Source organism: Vicugna pacos, chromosome X (assembly GCF_048564905.1).
Source record: "Vicugna pacos chromosome X, VicPac4, whole genome shotgun sequence".
In the NCBI taxonomy this organism is placed as follows: domain Eukaryota; kingdom Metazoa; phylum Chordata; class Mammalia; order Artiodactyla; family Camelidae; genus Vicugna; species Vicugna pacos.
Genome location: NC_133023.1, coordinates 27,787,985 through 27,804,361, shown reverse-complemented (window position 1 = coordinate 27,804,361; position 16,377 = coordinate 27,787,985). Strand labels below are relative to the sequence as shown.

The window sequence follows — 16,377 nt, the reverse complement described above, 5'->3', positions numbered from 1 at the left end:
CTCAGAGTTATTCTTTGAGAGCTAATCTGCCAAAGTATGACCACTCTATACTGGATCATGTTCCCCATGACCCAACACTCAATATCACTGCATCTTTATGTTTCTTTTCTCACTGGAAGGTTTGAGAGAAGAACTAAGAAAGTATAGTATTATGAATATGATGGGAAGAGACCGTACAAGAAATAATGATCAGTAAAGTCTGAGACTGTGGCAGACATACTTCTTAAGCGATGCTTCATGCTGCACTGGGAGTTATTTTGTATATTTCCAAAGTTTCCTTCCTTCCCAAAATTAAATTATAAGTGCTTTCATACTTGTTCATTCTATTTTGTTTTTGATTTGAGATGCATAACATAAAAAGGCATCTTTACCTGCAATGTGAGAGTCTATGGCTTCAATAATTCTGGAATTTTGAGTATAATCAAAACCACTCCAGAATAGTGTATGAATAAAAACCATGCTAAAATTTGGGATCCAGAATTTTTATATTGCATTCCAAATTATGAAAGTAGAATCAATTGGGCTGCTCAATTAAAGGATCCAACTTTGAGTTACTTGTGCTCATGGATACCTACAGCATTTCTTTGAGATCTAACTCTCGTTTAATATGTGATACTATAAATTATTCGTAAATAATGTGAAGAAAATTTTCAAAGCCATTCAGGCAGAATCTGGGACCACAAAGCAACTTCTTGATCAAGAAGCAAGGGATTGGAAAAAAAAAAAAAAGTACAGGTGAACTGTTTACTGAAGGTTTTTTTTTAAAGCAATACTAGCATTTCATACTACAAAGAAATTAAGATGAAATGCCTAAAATACTCTATTTCTATGGTATCTATAATGGTGCCTTATAGCACAATGTATTAATTCACACTTTATTGTTCATTAAAGCAAAATGTGAAAGGAAGACTTTGAATGCCTTAGTTAAGAATGAAATTAGCATTCAATGAAACAAATTCAGTCAGACAAAAACGTTTTCTCCTTTAACAATTGTTCTCACAGAAAAACCAATGAAGAAATCAAAGATCTTCTAATAAATGCAATGTTTATAATCTTCTAAAACAACTGGCTTAAATATAATACACTTTTGGAAAATAAACTATATTCATTTCAATCTTAGCAAGATCTGAACAACCACTTTAATGGTTCTGATGTCTTTAACATTGGAATTTCTATAGTATCAGCATTGCCAAACTCTTGCTTCTTGGAATGTTTTTGCATCTAAAAGGATGACACTGATGCTGTCAAGTATTACACAGAGACAATGGCATAAAATAAACTAACAACACAGTAGTAATGGTCAACATATACAAGCATTTCTTTGGTATTTTCTTCCTGCCAGACTTTCTTCAACCTTTGTAACCTTGTTTTATTCTATTTCACTTTAAATAGCTATTCTACAGTTTAAACCAGATGAGACATATCAAGCAATTGAACTTTTAAAAAATTCTGCTTCTCTATTCAGAAGTCAAAGTTCCTTTCTAAACTAAATACAGACCTCATAACATGGGTCAAATAAGCTTACATAGTCAATCCTCATCATCCACCAACTCAGTATTTGCAAATTCACCTCCTTACGAAAATTGATTTGTAACCCCAAAATCAATACCCATGGCGCTTTCACAATTATTTGTGGGCATGTGCAGAGGGGTGGAAAGTTCCAGTGGCTGGTCACATAAGTTCCCAGCTGAGGTTAAACAAGGTGACACTGGGCCTTTCTCTTTCAGTTTTCCTGCAGAGATGAGCAGAAGATGGAGACAGTAGGGGGCAGTTCAGAAGTATAAGATACTCTAGCTCTGGGGCCAGGACAGGGTTTAAAACCCTTGTCTGGCATCTGTGAGTGGGACTGCCTCAGCCAAGTGATTTAACACTTCTGAACTTCATTTTCTCCGTGTAAAGAAAGTAGAATCTACCAGGATGCGTTGCTTTTAGGATTTACTATTATAATCTATGTAATCATACATATTTCTTCTCAGGTAATGGTTCAGTATTCACTAATCAAATGTTTGTGGCAATTTTAGAGAACATATCTACCATGAATAATGAGAATCACTGTATTTAATCAAGTGCATATGTATTCAATTTTCATGAAAATAAGCCTAGTAACACATAGAGAATAAAGTTGTGAATAATATAAATTATACATATAAATTAAATATTTCAATAGATGAAAATCACTGTTAATTATATAACAAGTTTATGTGAATGCTAATTTCTCAGAATTTTTCCTCAGATAATTATGAGTATAAAATATATAGTCATTTACCCATCGTTCATGTGGTCAACAAATTGTCCAGTTTCAGTTAATTGGGATGGCAAAGAGTTAAGTGTTGAGGATTCCACCAAAATGACTCTAAAATAAATGGGAAAAAAAGATTATTTTGAATTTTACTGTAACAAAATTCAGATGACCACAAAACATTCTTCTTTTAAATTATTTTCAATCATTTATAAACTATAATTAGAATCAGAATAAATTATAGTTCAAAAACTCTGTGTTTTCTCATTTGGCAATTTAAAATATATGTTACAAAGAAAAGATCTTTGATGGAAATAGGTAAAAAATGATATTTTTATATAGAAAAGCAACAATGAATTCTCATGACAAGGAACTTTAGAGCATAAATGACCACCCAAATTATATTCCAGAAAAAAATAGGAAATTACACATTGATCTTAATACATTATCAGAGCTATACACATTTAATAATTTCTATTTCCAGAAAAGAGAAATGTTTCTTTTAGTAGTAGACATGAGATGCGGGCATCCAGTTAAATTAACTCATTAATAATTATGCCATTATTTGGAATCATACAGAAATTCAGTCTTTCCTACATAATAATGCTCATTCATTCAAGAAACATTTATAGAGACTCCATTATGTGTTAGGTGTGGGACTAGGTACCGGAAATACAAACATGAGTATATTATCCTCTCTGTTTTAGGTTACCCACAATATAGTGGAGGACAGTGTGGAAATGATGCTATAGCAGTAGGTGAAAGAGGCCATGAAGAGTTATGTCAGGAATATCTAATTCCTCCTGCAGAAGTGTACAAAATCTATATAATATTGTTAAGCACAGATTTATCCAAACTTGGTTTGTCAAAAGAAATCTATTTTACTCTGCAACGATAATATGAAGATCTCACAATACTGGCTTTACAATGAAAAACAGATCAGTAATAAAATTAATGAAATGTTTTAGTCTTAGAGCACACATATTCACAAATATACACACACAAAGTAAAATGCAACACGTTTGTATATCCCCATGTCTGAATGCTAACATCAGTTTTTGTCCTTTTCTTTTAACTTGATATTTCTGATGCTTTCTTATAAGGGTTGTAAGGAATTTTATAACTATTAAATACTAAAAAGTTTTAAACAGACAAAATTAACTGTAATAAAATGTAAACTATGAACAACGTAAGCTGTGTATCAAACTAAGAGATTTGCTTATATCATTGTAAAGTTACAGTTAAACAAATGTAGAAAGAATTCCTCTATAGAGAGTAATTTAAATTTTAAGTCATGCACTAAATTCTCATTTAAATTTCATATAATTATGAGGCAGAAAACATTTATAATGTTTCTTTATATTTCTATAAATCCATGGTGAATCACTGGGCAATTTATTTGGGAGATAATTTGTTCTGGCTCAAAACCAATCACAAGGATAATACAATTTGACACACAAATAAAAAGACTAAACCAATAAAATATATATTAGATTTTTCATATACTATACATGTACCATTTTGAAATGAAATAGCATTCCACACACTTCTGTTTGAAAAGTCCCTGCTTAATTACAATAAACATGCTTTTAAAAAAATATATTAACTGTAACAATGAAATATAAACTGCCATTAAAATGGGAAAAGATCCTGTTTAATTACTGTAGTTTCTAAATCAGTGGTTCTCACACTTCAGTGTGTATTATTATTATCTGGAGCGTTTGTTCAAAATGCAGATTCCTAAGTTTCTATTTGCATGAATTCTGACTGAGTAAAGTCTGGCATGGGTTCCATTTAAAATAAGCTCTCCAAATGTTTTTGAGAAAGCCTGTCTATGGATTAAACATTGAGCAATCTTGACTTAGACCAGCACTGCTCTAATACTATAGAACAAATACTCTGGAGATGTTGTTAAATGCAGGTTCTTATGCAACTGGATTGGAGGGTTCTGGTTTTCCAATAAGCCCCCAGGCAATGTTGATTTTGCCTACTCAAGGATCACACTTTGAGAAGCAAGAGTCTAATCTACAACAAAACCCATATTTTAAATAATAAAACCAAGCCACCAGGAACTGAAAGGCAGGAAATGGCTTAGAACCACCATATAATCACTCCTGTATAAAAGCAACAAAAACACTGGAAGAATTTGTCCAAATTAACTTTTTCAGAACCCTAGTTAACTAAAGAAAGGTTTGGAACAATCTGAATAGTGTTTATTTAAGAAGAGCTGCCAAACCTCGGTAAGAACAGTAGAGTCTGTGGCCTTGTAACTTTTCTGTTGTAACTCCCCTCCTCTTCTTCATAACTCTGCAGTAGCCTTGAAAACTAGCAGCCTTGCAACCAAGGTACTTGTTAAAAAAAAATTCTCAGCTTGCAGCCACAGGAGGGAACAGACTGAGACTGGAGCTCTTCAAAAGAGTCCCATCCATGATCACTGATACTATTTAACCCATCTCAAGGCTTTCTAGAAGAGCTTAATTTGCAAGCTGTTGTCCTTAATCAAAATGACTCAAAGGAAAACACCTATCCCCAAGATGTCTGTTGAAAACAATCAGTAGCAATTGTGCCTAAGGCTGTTACAGCAACTGGATCAAACAAGAGCCTACCAAAAGATAAAAGGAAGATGGGGGGACAAGGTGCCCAAAGGCAGAGTTGCAATAGCTTAGGAGATTCCCAAAATATATCAAAGATCTTCAACCCTACTTGTCAACCCCAACTTTCTCACTTACCGGAGACAATTATGTATCACCAAATAAAGAACATCAATAAAGAGAAATTAAACAAAAGAACTAGTTATAAATTCTGGACTTAAAAAGTACAATACATGAAATAAAAAAGCACTAGAGGGACTCAACTGCAGGTCTGAGGTGGCAAAAGGATGAGTGCACTTGAAGATATGTCAAGCGAAATGATTAATTGTAAAGAAGGAAAGATAAAACAATAAAGAAAAAATTAACAGAGCCTCAGAGAACAGTAAAACACTATCAAACAGACAAACATAAGCTTAATCAGAATCCTGAAAAGACAGGAGAGAAAGAAAGAGGCAGACAGAAAATGTGAAGAAATAAATGATGAAAACCTGCCTAATTTGATGAAAAATATTAATTTATACATCTAAGAAGCACAAAAAATTCTACATAGGATAAACTGAAGGTGATTCCATAACTAGACAACAAGAGTCAAGATGTTGAAAGGCCAAGACACAGTAAGAAGCAGGACAAAGTTGACTCAACACTGTTGTTGCTTCTCAATAAGATTAACAATTGAATTCCCACCTATACTCTAAAGAACAGAATGCAATGGGATGATGTATACAGTGTGCTGAAAGAAGACAGCCAATAAAGAATACTATATACAGCAAAACTGTCCTTCGAAAATTAAGGAGAAATTAAGGTATTGTCAAATAAATAAAAACTGAAAGAATTCACTGCTAACAGACCTGCCCTACAAGAAATAGTAGTGGAATTTCCTCAGATTAAAACAAAACAACACTAGAGGTGAACTCTAAGCCACGTGATGAAATAAAAACCACAAAGTTAACTACACAGGTAAATACATAAAACAAATAAGCTATAAATGTATTTTATTTGCAACACTTTTGTTCTCCTTTCTGATTTAAAATAAAACAGTGTGAGATAATAAATATAAAACAGTTTTATTAGCTTATACTGTATAAAGATGTAATGGGTATAACCATAATAGCACTAACAAGGAGCTAGGAAAAGGAGATAGACTGAAGCAAAGTTTCTGAACTATATTGAAATTAAATTGGTATCAATTTGAGCTGGATTTTTAGAAATTAGAATGCTAATTATAATCTTCAGGATAACTACTAAGGAAAAAAATGTGAAAACATACAGTAAAATAAACAAAAATTTTAAAAGGCACACTAAAAATAAATACTTAAAACAAAATCAAGCAGTAATGAAGAAATAGTCAAACAAAGACATAAGACTCATAGAAAACAAGTATCAAATGGCAGACATAAACCCTTTTGTATCAAAAATGGTATTAATTATAAAGGGATTAATATTCTAATCAAAAGGCAGAGACCCACGAAGTGGATAAAAATAGATTAGTAAAAAGACAAACATTGGTGCAAAGACATAAACTGGGAACAAAAGAATAAAAAAAACCATGCAAACAATAACAAAATGAGAATTGGAGTGGCTATACAAATAACAAAGTAGAACTTGAAATAAACACTGTTTCAGCATGACAGCATGAGAATTCCATGGACTACTTCTGAGAAAAATGAGTAAAAGAATGAAAATAAATGATTTAAACTCTCTGGAAATGAACCTAAGGGCATACAGTAGATGGGGGAAAAAAAACTATTCAATAATATTTACTAAATTCAGTAAGAAAAGGTGTAGTCTGTGGCGTATGAACCAAGACCACTCTCTTCCTCCTCCTCCTTCACTCAGTTAAGACAGAAACTCTACTTTAGACCAGTACAGCTAAGAATACAGGGCTCATTCCTCTCCTAGCTCCCAGCTGGAGAATTATCTTTTTCAGAGATGTATGACAGCAACATTTTCTTTCCTGTCCTCAGTATGTGTTACTGAAGCTAAGTTTTGGGCAAAAGAAGCTGAGAGGGGCTGAGGGGCTCCCTTCTTCGGCTGAGGACCCAATCATGGATCACAGGCTCTACATGGGTGTGAAATTGCCTTTGCCCTGGTTTATAAAGTTGTGGTTGCATGCTGTAAGAAGCAATCCAGGAAGACATGAAGCTATCATTCCCCATTCCATGTAGCATTCAGCGCCTAATGTGGGGTGTTACTCCAAGAAAAGTGTACCACTGTCCCTACTTCCACCAAGAGACATGGCTCGGAGATTCTGCCTAGAGGGAGAAGCTGGCCTTAAAACATACAGCTCTTTATCTCTTCACAAAGGAACTGATTCCATTTTCAGTAACATGTGAAGATTAAGCCAAAGGGTCCTCTGAAAAATAGAGCAGTGTGGTGAAAGGCAATTGGGAGGAGACTGGTAAACTGAAGATACAGGCTAAACTGTAGCATTGCTAGTTTGCTGGAGAAAACTGGGGAAAGAGACAGCTGGGAGGAGCCCTCCTGGGGTCAGAATAAATCTCAAACACTGACTGAAGGAACTGTTATTTCAAAGGAGCTGGATTTGATTGAATTGATTTGAGAAGCAATTTATGCCTTCCATAGAATTGGAATTAGGGGAATTTAATAGCTGGGTGTGGACAGAGAAAGAGACAGTCAAAGAAATCGCTAACAAAATCACTGTTATCCCTGAATGAATGTGGGCATACCTAAGGTTGTATTCCACAGAAGCACCAACAGAAGCTTCACACTGTGTGTGTGTGTTTGTGTGTGTTTTATGTGGCGAGGAGGGAGTAGACATCACTAAAATAAGCCAGCTAGTCAGTAAAAAAATTACACAATCAAACAATATTAACAATCCTATGGGAGACAGGACCAGAACTCAATATTTTTTCAAAAATGTCCAGTTTCCAACATAAAAATTGTGAACAAGCAAAGAAACAATAAAAGAGGCATGCAAGAAAAACTGACTGTTAGAGTGACCAGCTACCATATTCAACAGAACACTAAATCAAAAACCACTAAAAATGGCTTCAAAAACTAAGGAAACTATGAATAAAGAGGTAAAGGAAGACATGGTGACAGTGGAACATCAAACAGAGAATATCAAAAAAAAAAAAAAAAAAGAGACTGAAATGAGTAGAAGAACCAAATGGAAATTGTGGATTTGGAAACTACAATAACAGATAGTAAAAAATCACTACAGGGGCTCAACAAGAGATTTGAATTAGCAGGGAAAAAAAGTAATAAACTTCAAAATTGATAGGGACTGTGAAGTCTGAAGAGCAGAGAGAAAAACTGAATAATGAAATATAAACCATCACATAAATTTATGGTACACAATTGAATGTACCAACATATGTGTCATGGAATTAACAGAAAGAGAAGCAAAAGAGAAAGGAAAAGAAAAATCATTTGAAAAATGAAATGGGTGAACACAACTGTAACTATCACACTTTCCGATTTCAAACATTAGAAAGCTGTAATAATTAAAATAGTATGGTATTGGCATAAAAACAGACACATACATCAATGGAACAGAATAGAGAGCCTAGAAATAAATCCACACATATTTGGGCAATTAATTTACAACAAAGGAGCCAAGAATATACAATGGAGTAAGGACAATCTCTTCAGTAAGTGGTGCTGGGAAAACTGGACAGCCACAAAAATACATGTGTATTTTACACCATCCACAAAAAGTAATTTAAAATGAACTACAGACTTGAACATAAGACCTGAAACCATTAAACTCCTAGAATAAAACACAGGCTTAGGTAAACTCCTTGCCATAGGTCTTAGTGATGATATTTTGCATTTGACACCAAAAGCAAAAGCAACAGCAACAAAAGCAAAACTAAGTAAGTGGGACTACATCGAACTAAAAAGCTTTTGCACAGCAAAGGAAATCATCAAGAAAATATAAAGGCAACTTACTGAATGGTAGAAAATATTTGCAAATCAAATATCTGATAAGGGGCTAATATCCAAAGTATGAAAGAAAAAAAAAAAACTCATACAACTCAACAGCAGAACAAACAAACAAATAATCTGATTTAAAAAAAAAAGACAGAAGATCTGAATACACATTTTCCAGAGAAGACATACACATGGCTAACAGGCACATGAAAAGATGCTTAACATCATGAATCATGAGACAAATGCAAATCAAAACCACAATGAGATATATCTTATACTTGTTAAAATGGCTATCATCGAAAAGAGAAGAAACAATAAGCGTTAGTGAGGATAAGGAGAATAGGGAACATTTGTGCACTGCTGGTGGGAATGTAAATTGGTGCAGCCACTATGGAAAAATAGTTTGGAGGGTTCTATAACAACTAAACATAGAACTACCATATGATTCAGCAATTCCACTTCTGGGTATTTATCTGAAAAATACAAAAACACTAACTCTTAAAAGATACATGCACCCTCCCTCCCAAAAATAAATAAAAGATACATTCATCTCTATGTTAACTGCAGCATTATTTATAATTGTCAAGATATGGAAACAACCTAAATGGAGTCCACTGACAGATGAATGGATAAAGAAATTGTGATATACATATACATATATATATATATATATATATACACACACACATATACACACACACACACATATATATATAATGAAATATTGCTCAATAATAAAAACAACAATGAAATCTTACCATTTGCAACAGCATGGATGTATCTCAAGGGCATTATGTAAGTGAAGTAAGTCACAGAGAAAGACAAATACCACAGGATCTCTCTCATATGTAGAATCTTTAAACAAGCTCATAGATATGGAGAACAGATTAGTAAATGTCAGAGTCAGAGGATTAGGTAGGTGGAAGAAATGGGTGAAGGGGGTCAAATGGTAAAAAGAAGAAAAATAAAGGGAAAAATAAAGATGTAGAAGGAATGTACCTCAACATTTAAAAGCCACATATGACAAACCCACAGCCAACTTCATACTCAATAGTGAAAAAACTGAAAGCTTTTCCTTTACGATCTTAAAGGAACACAAAGATGTCCACCCTCATTACTTCTATACAACATAGTACTGGAAGTCCTGGCCAGAGCGTTTGTGCAAGAAAAATAAAAGGCAGCAAAATCAGAAAGGAAGAAGAAAAATCATCTCTGTTTGCAGGTGATACAACCTTATTTATAGAAAACCCTAAAGACTTCATCAATAAGTAAAAAGAAAAAAGAAAATTGTTAGAATAAACAAATTCAGTAAAGTTGCAGGATACAAAATCAGCACTAAAAGTGTTGTGTTTCTATAGACTAATTCCAAACTATCTGAAAAGGAAAATTAAAAAAAAAATCTCATTTTCAACAGCATCAAAAAGAATAAAGTACTGAGGAAAAAATTTAACTAAGGAAGTGAAAGATTCGTACACTGAAAACTACAGAACATAGAATGAAAGAAATATTAAAAGTCACAAAGAAGGAAAACATTCTATGTTCAGGAATTGGAAGACTCATATTGTTTAAATGTCCATACTAAACAAAGCCATCTCCATATTCAGTGCTACCCCCATCAAAATCCCAATGCATTCTTCACAAATATAGGAAAAAAAATTCTAAAATTCATATGGAACCATGAAAGACCCAGAATACCCAAAGTGATCTTGAGAAAGAAGAACAAAGATGGTGACATCATATTTCTTGATTTCAAAATATATTACAAAGCCACAGTAATTAAAACAGTAATGGTACTGTCATAGAGACAGACATATGACAAAAACAAAAACAAAAATAAAAACAAAACAATGATAGCCCAGAAATAAACCCCAAGTACACTGTCAATTGATCTTTGACAAGCATGCCAATGATACACAATGGGAAAGAAGTCTCCTTACTGAAAGATGTTGGAAAAACTGGATATCTGCATTCAAAAAATGAAATCATTAAATATAAGACCAGAGCTGTAAATCTGGAAGAAAAACATAAGGGGAAAGCTTCTTGACAACGGTCTTGGCAATAACTTCTTGGATAGGACACCAAAAGCACAGGCAACAAAAGCTGAAATATTATAAGAAACTCCAACAATTCAATAATATAATGATGATAATAATAATATGATAAATAATCCAATTAGAAATGGGCAAAGGACTTGAACAGACCTTTCTCCAAAGAAGATACACAGATGGCCAATAGGTATATGAAAAGGTGCTCAACATAACTAATTATCAGAGAAATACAAATCAAAACCACAGTAAGCTATATCACCTCACACCTCTTAGGATGGCTATTATGAAAATATTATTCAGTCTTAAAAAAAAAAGGAAATCCTGCAACATGTGACAACATGGATGAATCTTGGGCACATTATACTAAGTGAAATAAGCCACATTCAAAAGGACAAACAGTGTATGATTCTATTTATATGAGGTATCTAAAATAGTCAAACTCATGAAGCAGAGAACAGAATGACGGTTGCTAGGGGATGAAGAGAGGATGAAATTGGAGTTGTTGTGTAACATTTTATTTATGCAAGATGACTAAGTACTAGAGATGTGCTATGCAACATAGTGCATACAGTTAACAACATGGTATTGTGCACTGAAACATCTGTTAAAGAGGGCAATTCTCATGTTAAGCATTCTTACCACAAACAAACAAACAAAAAGGAATACAAGGAAACATTTGGAAGTGATGGATATGTTTACTGCCTCGATTGTGATGACAGTATCACAGTACATGCATATGTCCAAAGTCATCAAATTGTATACTTTAAATGTGTAGTTTTTGGCATATCAATTATACCTCAAATAAAGATTTTTTTAAAAAAAGATAAATAAAAACAATAGAAAATATTAAGGACACCAGAAGAAGGTTCTTTGAAAAGGTCAATAAAATTAACAAATCTTAGATTGATCAAGAATAAAGGAGAGAAGAATCAAATTCCTAAAATAAAGGATGGAAGAGGGGCCATCACTACTGCCTCTGAAGGAAAAAGTAAAATGGTTTATAGGGGAATACTATGAAAACTTCTTTGCCAACAACTTAGATAACTTAGAGGAAATGCAAAATTCTCAGAATCGCATAAAGTATCAAACTGATTCAAGAAGAAGTTGAAAACCTGATTAGGCTATAACAAGTAAAGAGATGGAATTAATAATAAAATAAATTTCCCACAAAACAAAGTTCAGACCTGAATGGCTTCAGTTGTGAATTCTATGAAACATTTGGAAGTATTAATACTATTTATTCACAGACTCTCCCCAAAAATAGTATGGAAAGGACAATTTCTGAAATTTTTCTCTGAGTGTAGTATTAATGATACAAACAAAACAAAACAAACAAACAAAAACAAGACAGAGACATCACCAGAAAATTACATTAATAAATCTTTTGGTTATAAATGCAAAACCTTCAACAAAATACTAGCAAACCAAATCATACAACATGTGAAAAAAGTATTATACAGCATGAAAGAATCACATGCTGCTATAAAGGAATTTGAGAATTACTGATCTGGTGGATAGAAGTGTGGGAGTCAATTCTGTCTCTGTTAAATCAAAATTCACAAATTTGACATGATTGACCTTAACTTTGTAGAGATCAAATAGGATTTCAAGGAAAACTGATTTACCTTCATTATTTGTTCTATTTTATCGGCTGAGGCTTATAAATTTATAGCAATGTAAATACATAAAATTTCTCCTCAAAATAGTTCAGGTTGAAGAAAATTACATACTTAAGACTGGACATGCTAACTGCAATAAATTTACATCAAAACAATAACTTACCTGAAGTCTCCAGCAGCGTGGAAGGGGTTTTCAACATTCACAGTGATTTCTTCCCATTTATAACATGGGGATCCACATTTTATAACAGCCTAAGGTAAAAAATAAATAAATAAAACATATTACATGCTAATAATAAAAAAGAATATCCTGAATTATGAAATATAAACTTAAAGTTCCTAAAAAACTGTCTATTTAAATATTACAGTAACATTAATTTATATTAACATTGCATTGCTAAAATCCGGGTGGGAAAGAATAAAAATAGATTTTACCTCATCACTGATCCATAATCCTGTGCTAACAACTGAATGATTTGTCACAATAGTGTCTCCCAAGTTAACTTCCTTAAAATTCATTTTGTTAATGACTGAACATGACTTTACATGTGCAAATTAATTAATCATCTATATACCTAATAAACATGACATAAGGAAGAGGCAGGTGTGTATGGGTGTGGCACATACCTGAGTTTAAGTGTATGTGACTGTGGCATGCCTGTGTTTATAATGTGGTGGCTGCACTGACATATTTTTACTGTAAAAATATGAAACTACAACTCAAATTTCCCAAAAGATTTCCACAAAGGAAAAGATTCCAGGAATTCTGCTATTTTAGACTAATCATGTCCTTACCTATTTCTCCAATATTATCCAATATACCTTCCTGGTGTCTAAGACCAAAAAGTAAACAGAGACCACATGAGCTTCAGGTGTCAGCTTTTCTGCTCAAGAGCCATGTTCATGACAGGCTAACACCATGCATGTGGCTTAGACACATGCGGCAAAGCAATGGTTTGTTTCAGAGAATTTATGTGACAGGGTTGGGAAGTGTAAGGTTCATTGTTCAGGAGGAAATTAGAAGATCACAATACACATCTCAGTACAATCAAATGCCCGCTCTGTATCCTTATCTAATAAGCCATTCTGTCCATGTGAGTGTCTTAATGCTCTCCTCACACAACTGGCCTTTACTAAAGTCACTCTTCATACTTCCCACTCAGGCCACCGCACACTTACAATTCTTTATAATCCATATGGAAATCTGGCAACATAAATTTACTTCTTTATCATACACCCACAGTAGAAAATAATATTTAGACAAACTAATGGCAATCACAGCAATATCACAACCATTTTATAGAGATTTAAAAATCCTTCTCTCCCATCCTTTGAGATATTAACACTTAGAACTCTGCCTGGAACATCATCACCTCTCACTGAATGCCAGTCTTAGCATTATCTTTATAACAGACTTGCTCCATAGGACACTCAAGGTAAACTGATGAATATTCCTGTCAGAAAAGAGAAATGTTTTTCTTGGCTGTGTAAACCACCAAATCTTAATTTAACTGAAAACAGACATAGCTCAGGGACTGCTTTAACTTAAATCACAAGTCTCCATGGCAGAAAGGCATGTAAATTGTTATGAGTATAGTGAATGACTCCTTGATAAAAGGCACAAATGTAATCCTGAAAAGCCGACCTTAATAGTCAATACAAATCCTTTCAAAATGCAGATGACTACACCCACTTCTGGGTATTTTTCCGAAGAATATGAAGGCACTAATTCGAAGAGATGCATGCACCCCAATGTTCACAGCAGCATTATTCACAGCAGCCAGGATATGGAGCTGGCCTGGGTGTCTATCGATGGAGGAATGGATAAAGAAGATGTGTGTGTGTGTGTGTGTGTGTGTGTGTGTGTAATGAAATATTACTCAGCCATTACGAAAGAATGAAATCTTGGCATTTGTGACAACATGGAAGGGATCTAGAGGGTATTACTCTAAGTGAAGTAAGTTAGACAGAGAAAGACAAATACAGTTACATGATTTCACTCATATTTGGAATATAAAAATAAACATACAGATATAGAGAATAGAGCAGTAGTTATGGGGGTGGGGGAGTTGGGGTTAAGGGGGGACAGGCAAAAAGTGTAAAGGTGATCAACTGTATGGTGATGGATAGAAAGTAAACTTTTGGTGGTAAGGACACTCTAGGGTATACAGTAGAAGAACTATAAGGTTGTACACGTGAAACTGATATAATGTTGTAAACTGATGTTAACGTCAATAAAAAAATAAACAAAAAATCACCATAAAAATGCAGATGACTACAGGCATGTGAAAAGATGGTTAACATCGCTAATCATCGGGAAAATGCAAATCAAAACCACAATGATATCACCTCACACCTATCAGAATGGCTATCATCAAAAAGAACACAAATAACAAATGTTGGCAAGGATGTGGAGAAAAGGGAACGCTTGTACACTGTTGGTGGGAATGTAAATTGGTACAGCCACTATGGAAAACAGTATGGAGCTTCCTTAAACAGCTAAAGATAGAACTATCATACGATCCAGCAGTTTTACTTCTGGGTATGTAATTCACTAATTCAAAACACTAATTCAAAAAGATATACGCACCCGCATGTTCACTGCAGCATTATTTACAATAGCCAAGATATGGAAACAACCTAAGTGTCCATTGATGGATGAATGAATAAAGATATGGGGTGTGTGCGCATGTATACATATATATACATGCGCATACACACACACACACACACACACACAATATACAATATGTACTTAGCAATAAAAAGAAGGAAATTTTGCCATCTGAAGCAACATGGATGGATTTGAAGGGCATTATGCTAAGTGAAATAAGTCAGACAGAGAAAGACAAATACTATATGATATTACTCATATGCGAAATCAGAAAAACACAACAAACTAATGAATATAACAAAAAAAGATGCAGATTTACAGATACAGGGAACAAACTAGTGGTTCCCAGTGGGGAGGTGGGGAGGAACAACATAGGTGTGGGGGGAGGTACAAACTGTTGGGTGTAAGACAGGCTCAAGGATGTACAGTACAACATGGGGAACAGAGCCAATACTTTGTAATAACTATAAATGGAAAATAACCTGTAAAATTGTATTAAAATTTTAAAAAATAAAGTAAATACAAGTCCTTCAACTTCTATTATAAAATTGGAGACTTACTTCCAAAGAAAGAATATCAAAGTAAGAATATCAGAGCTACAGAAGCCAAATACTGTGCAATGTAAGTATGTGCACATCTGTGTCTGTAAACACACACAATCTCAAAGAACAAGAGCTGCCAAAAGATAAAACTTGGAAGAAGAGCTGTGCTTGGGACACTCCATGGCTTGAGAAGAGACACAAAAACATATAAAATCAGTATAATTTACTTACAATGGCTTTAAAACTGACGACTTCACCCTTGAGGGCAAAAGTCATCGTAGTACCTCCTATTCCATCCTTCTGTTTGGAAATTAACAGCAGTGACGCTTCAGCAGGATGGAGGAAGTGACTGGTAAATTTCAGAGTGATGGTAGTTTGGTTTCTATTTAATAAAAGACAAAAGAGAAAATATTGTATTGAGAAAAAGACAACTAACAAGCCACTATTCAGTGCCGACCATGTGTTCAGGTCCCACCCTCTGTTAATATACTCAGTTCCACAATAAAATTAAAGATTGCTGCAGATTTTAGGAAGGCTACAATTGAGTTACTGTTATCAGTCCAAACATCTTGAACCAGTCTGTAAAACCGAAAGTTAAATTCCAAATGTATGTATAATCTACCAAACACTGGGTTTTCTAACAGCTAGCCACAGGAAATCATACATGTATTTTTGTGTGAGTTTCATAGGACATTCTGTGCTACTGATTAGGCACATTCTTAGTCACAGCACATGGAGGGAAAAAAAATGAGAAAGTAGGAATTAAGAAAAAATACTTATAACTGGGTGAAAATAAAATTCAAACCTCAAATCAAAATAATGGTATA

The 16,377-nt window shown here is 33.9% G+C and overlaps 1 protein-coding gene across 1 annotated transcript in view; it reads right to left on the bottom strand.

Moving 5' to 3' along the window:
• CFAP47 (cilia and flagella associated protein 47) overlaps positions 1 to 16,377 on the bottom strand; it is a 421,952-nt gene that overhangs the window by 192,118 nt on the left and 213,457 nt on the right. Inside the window, exons 38-40 of the mRNA XM_072956043.1 lie at positions 15,782 to 15,932; positions 12,558 to 12,646; positions 2,267 to 2,353 (exon numbers count right to left, since the gene is read on the bottom strand). Coding sequence (XP_072812144.1) covers positions 2,267 to 2,353; positions 12,558 to 12,646; positions 15,782 to 15,932 — 327 coding nt within the window. The remainder of the gene's footprint in view (positions 1 to 2,266; positions 2,354 to 12,557; positions 12,647 to 15,781; positions 15,933 to 16,377) is intronic.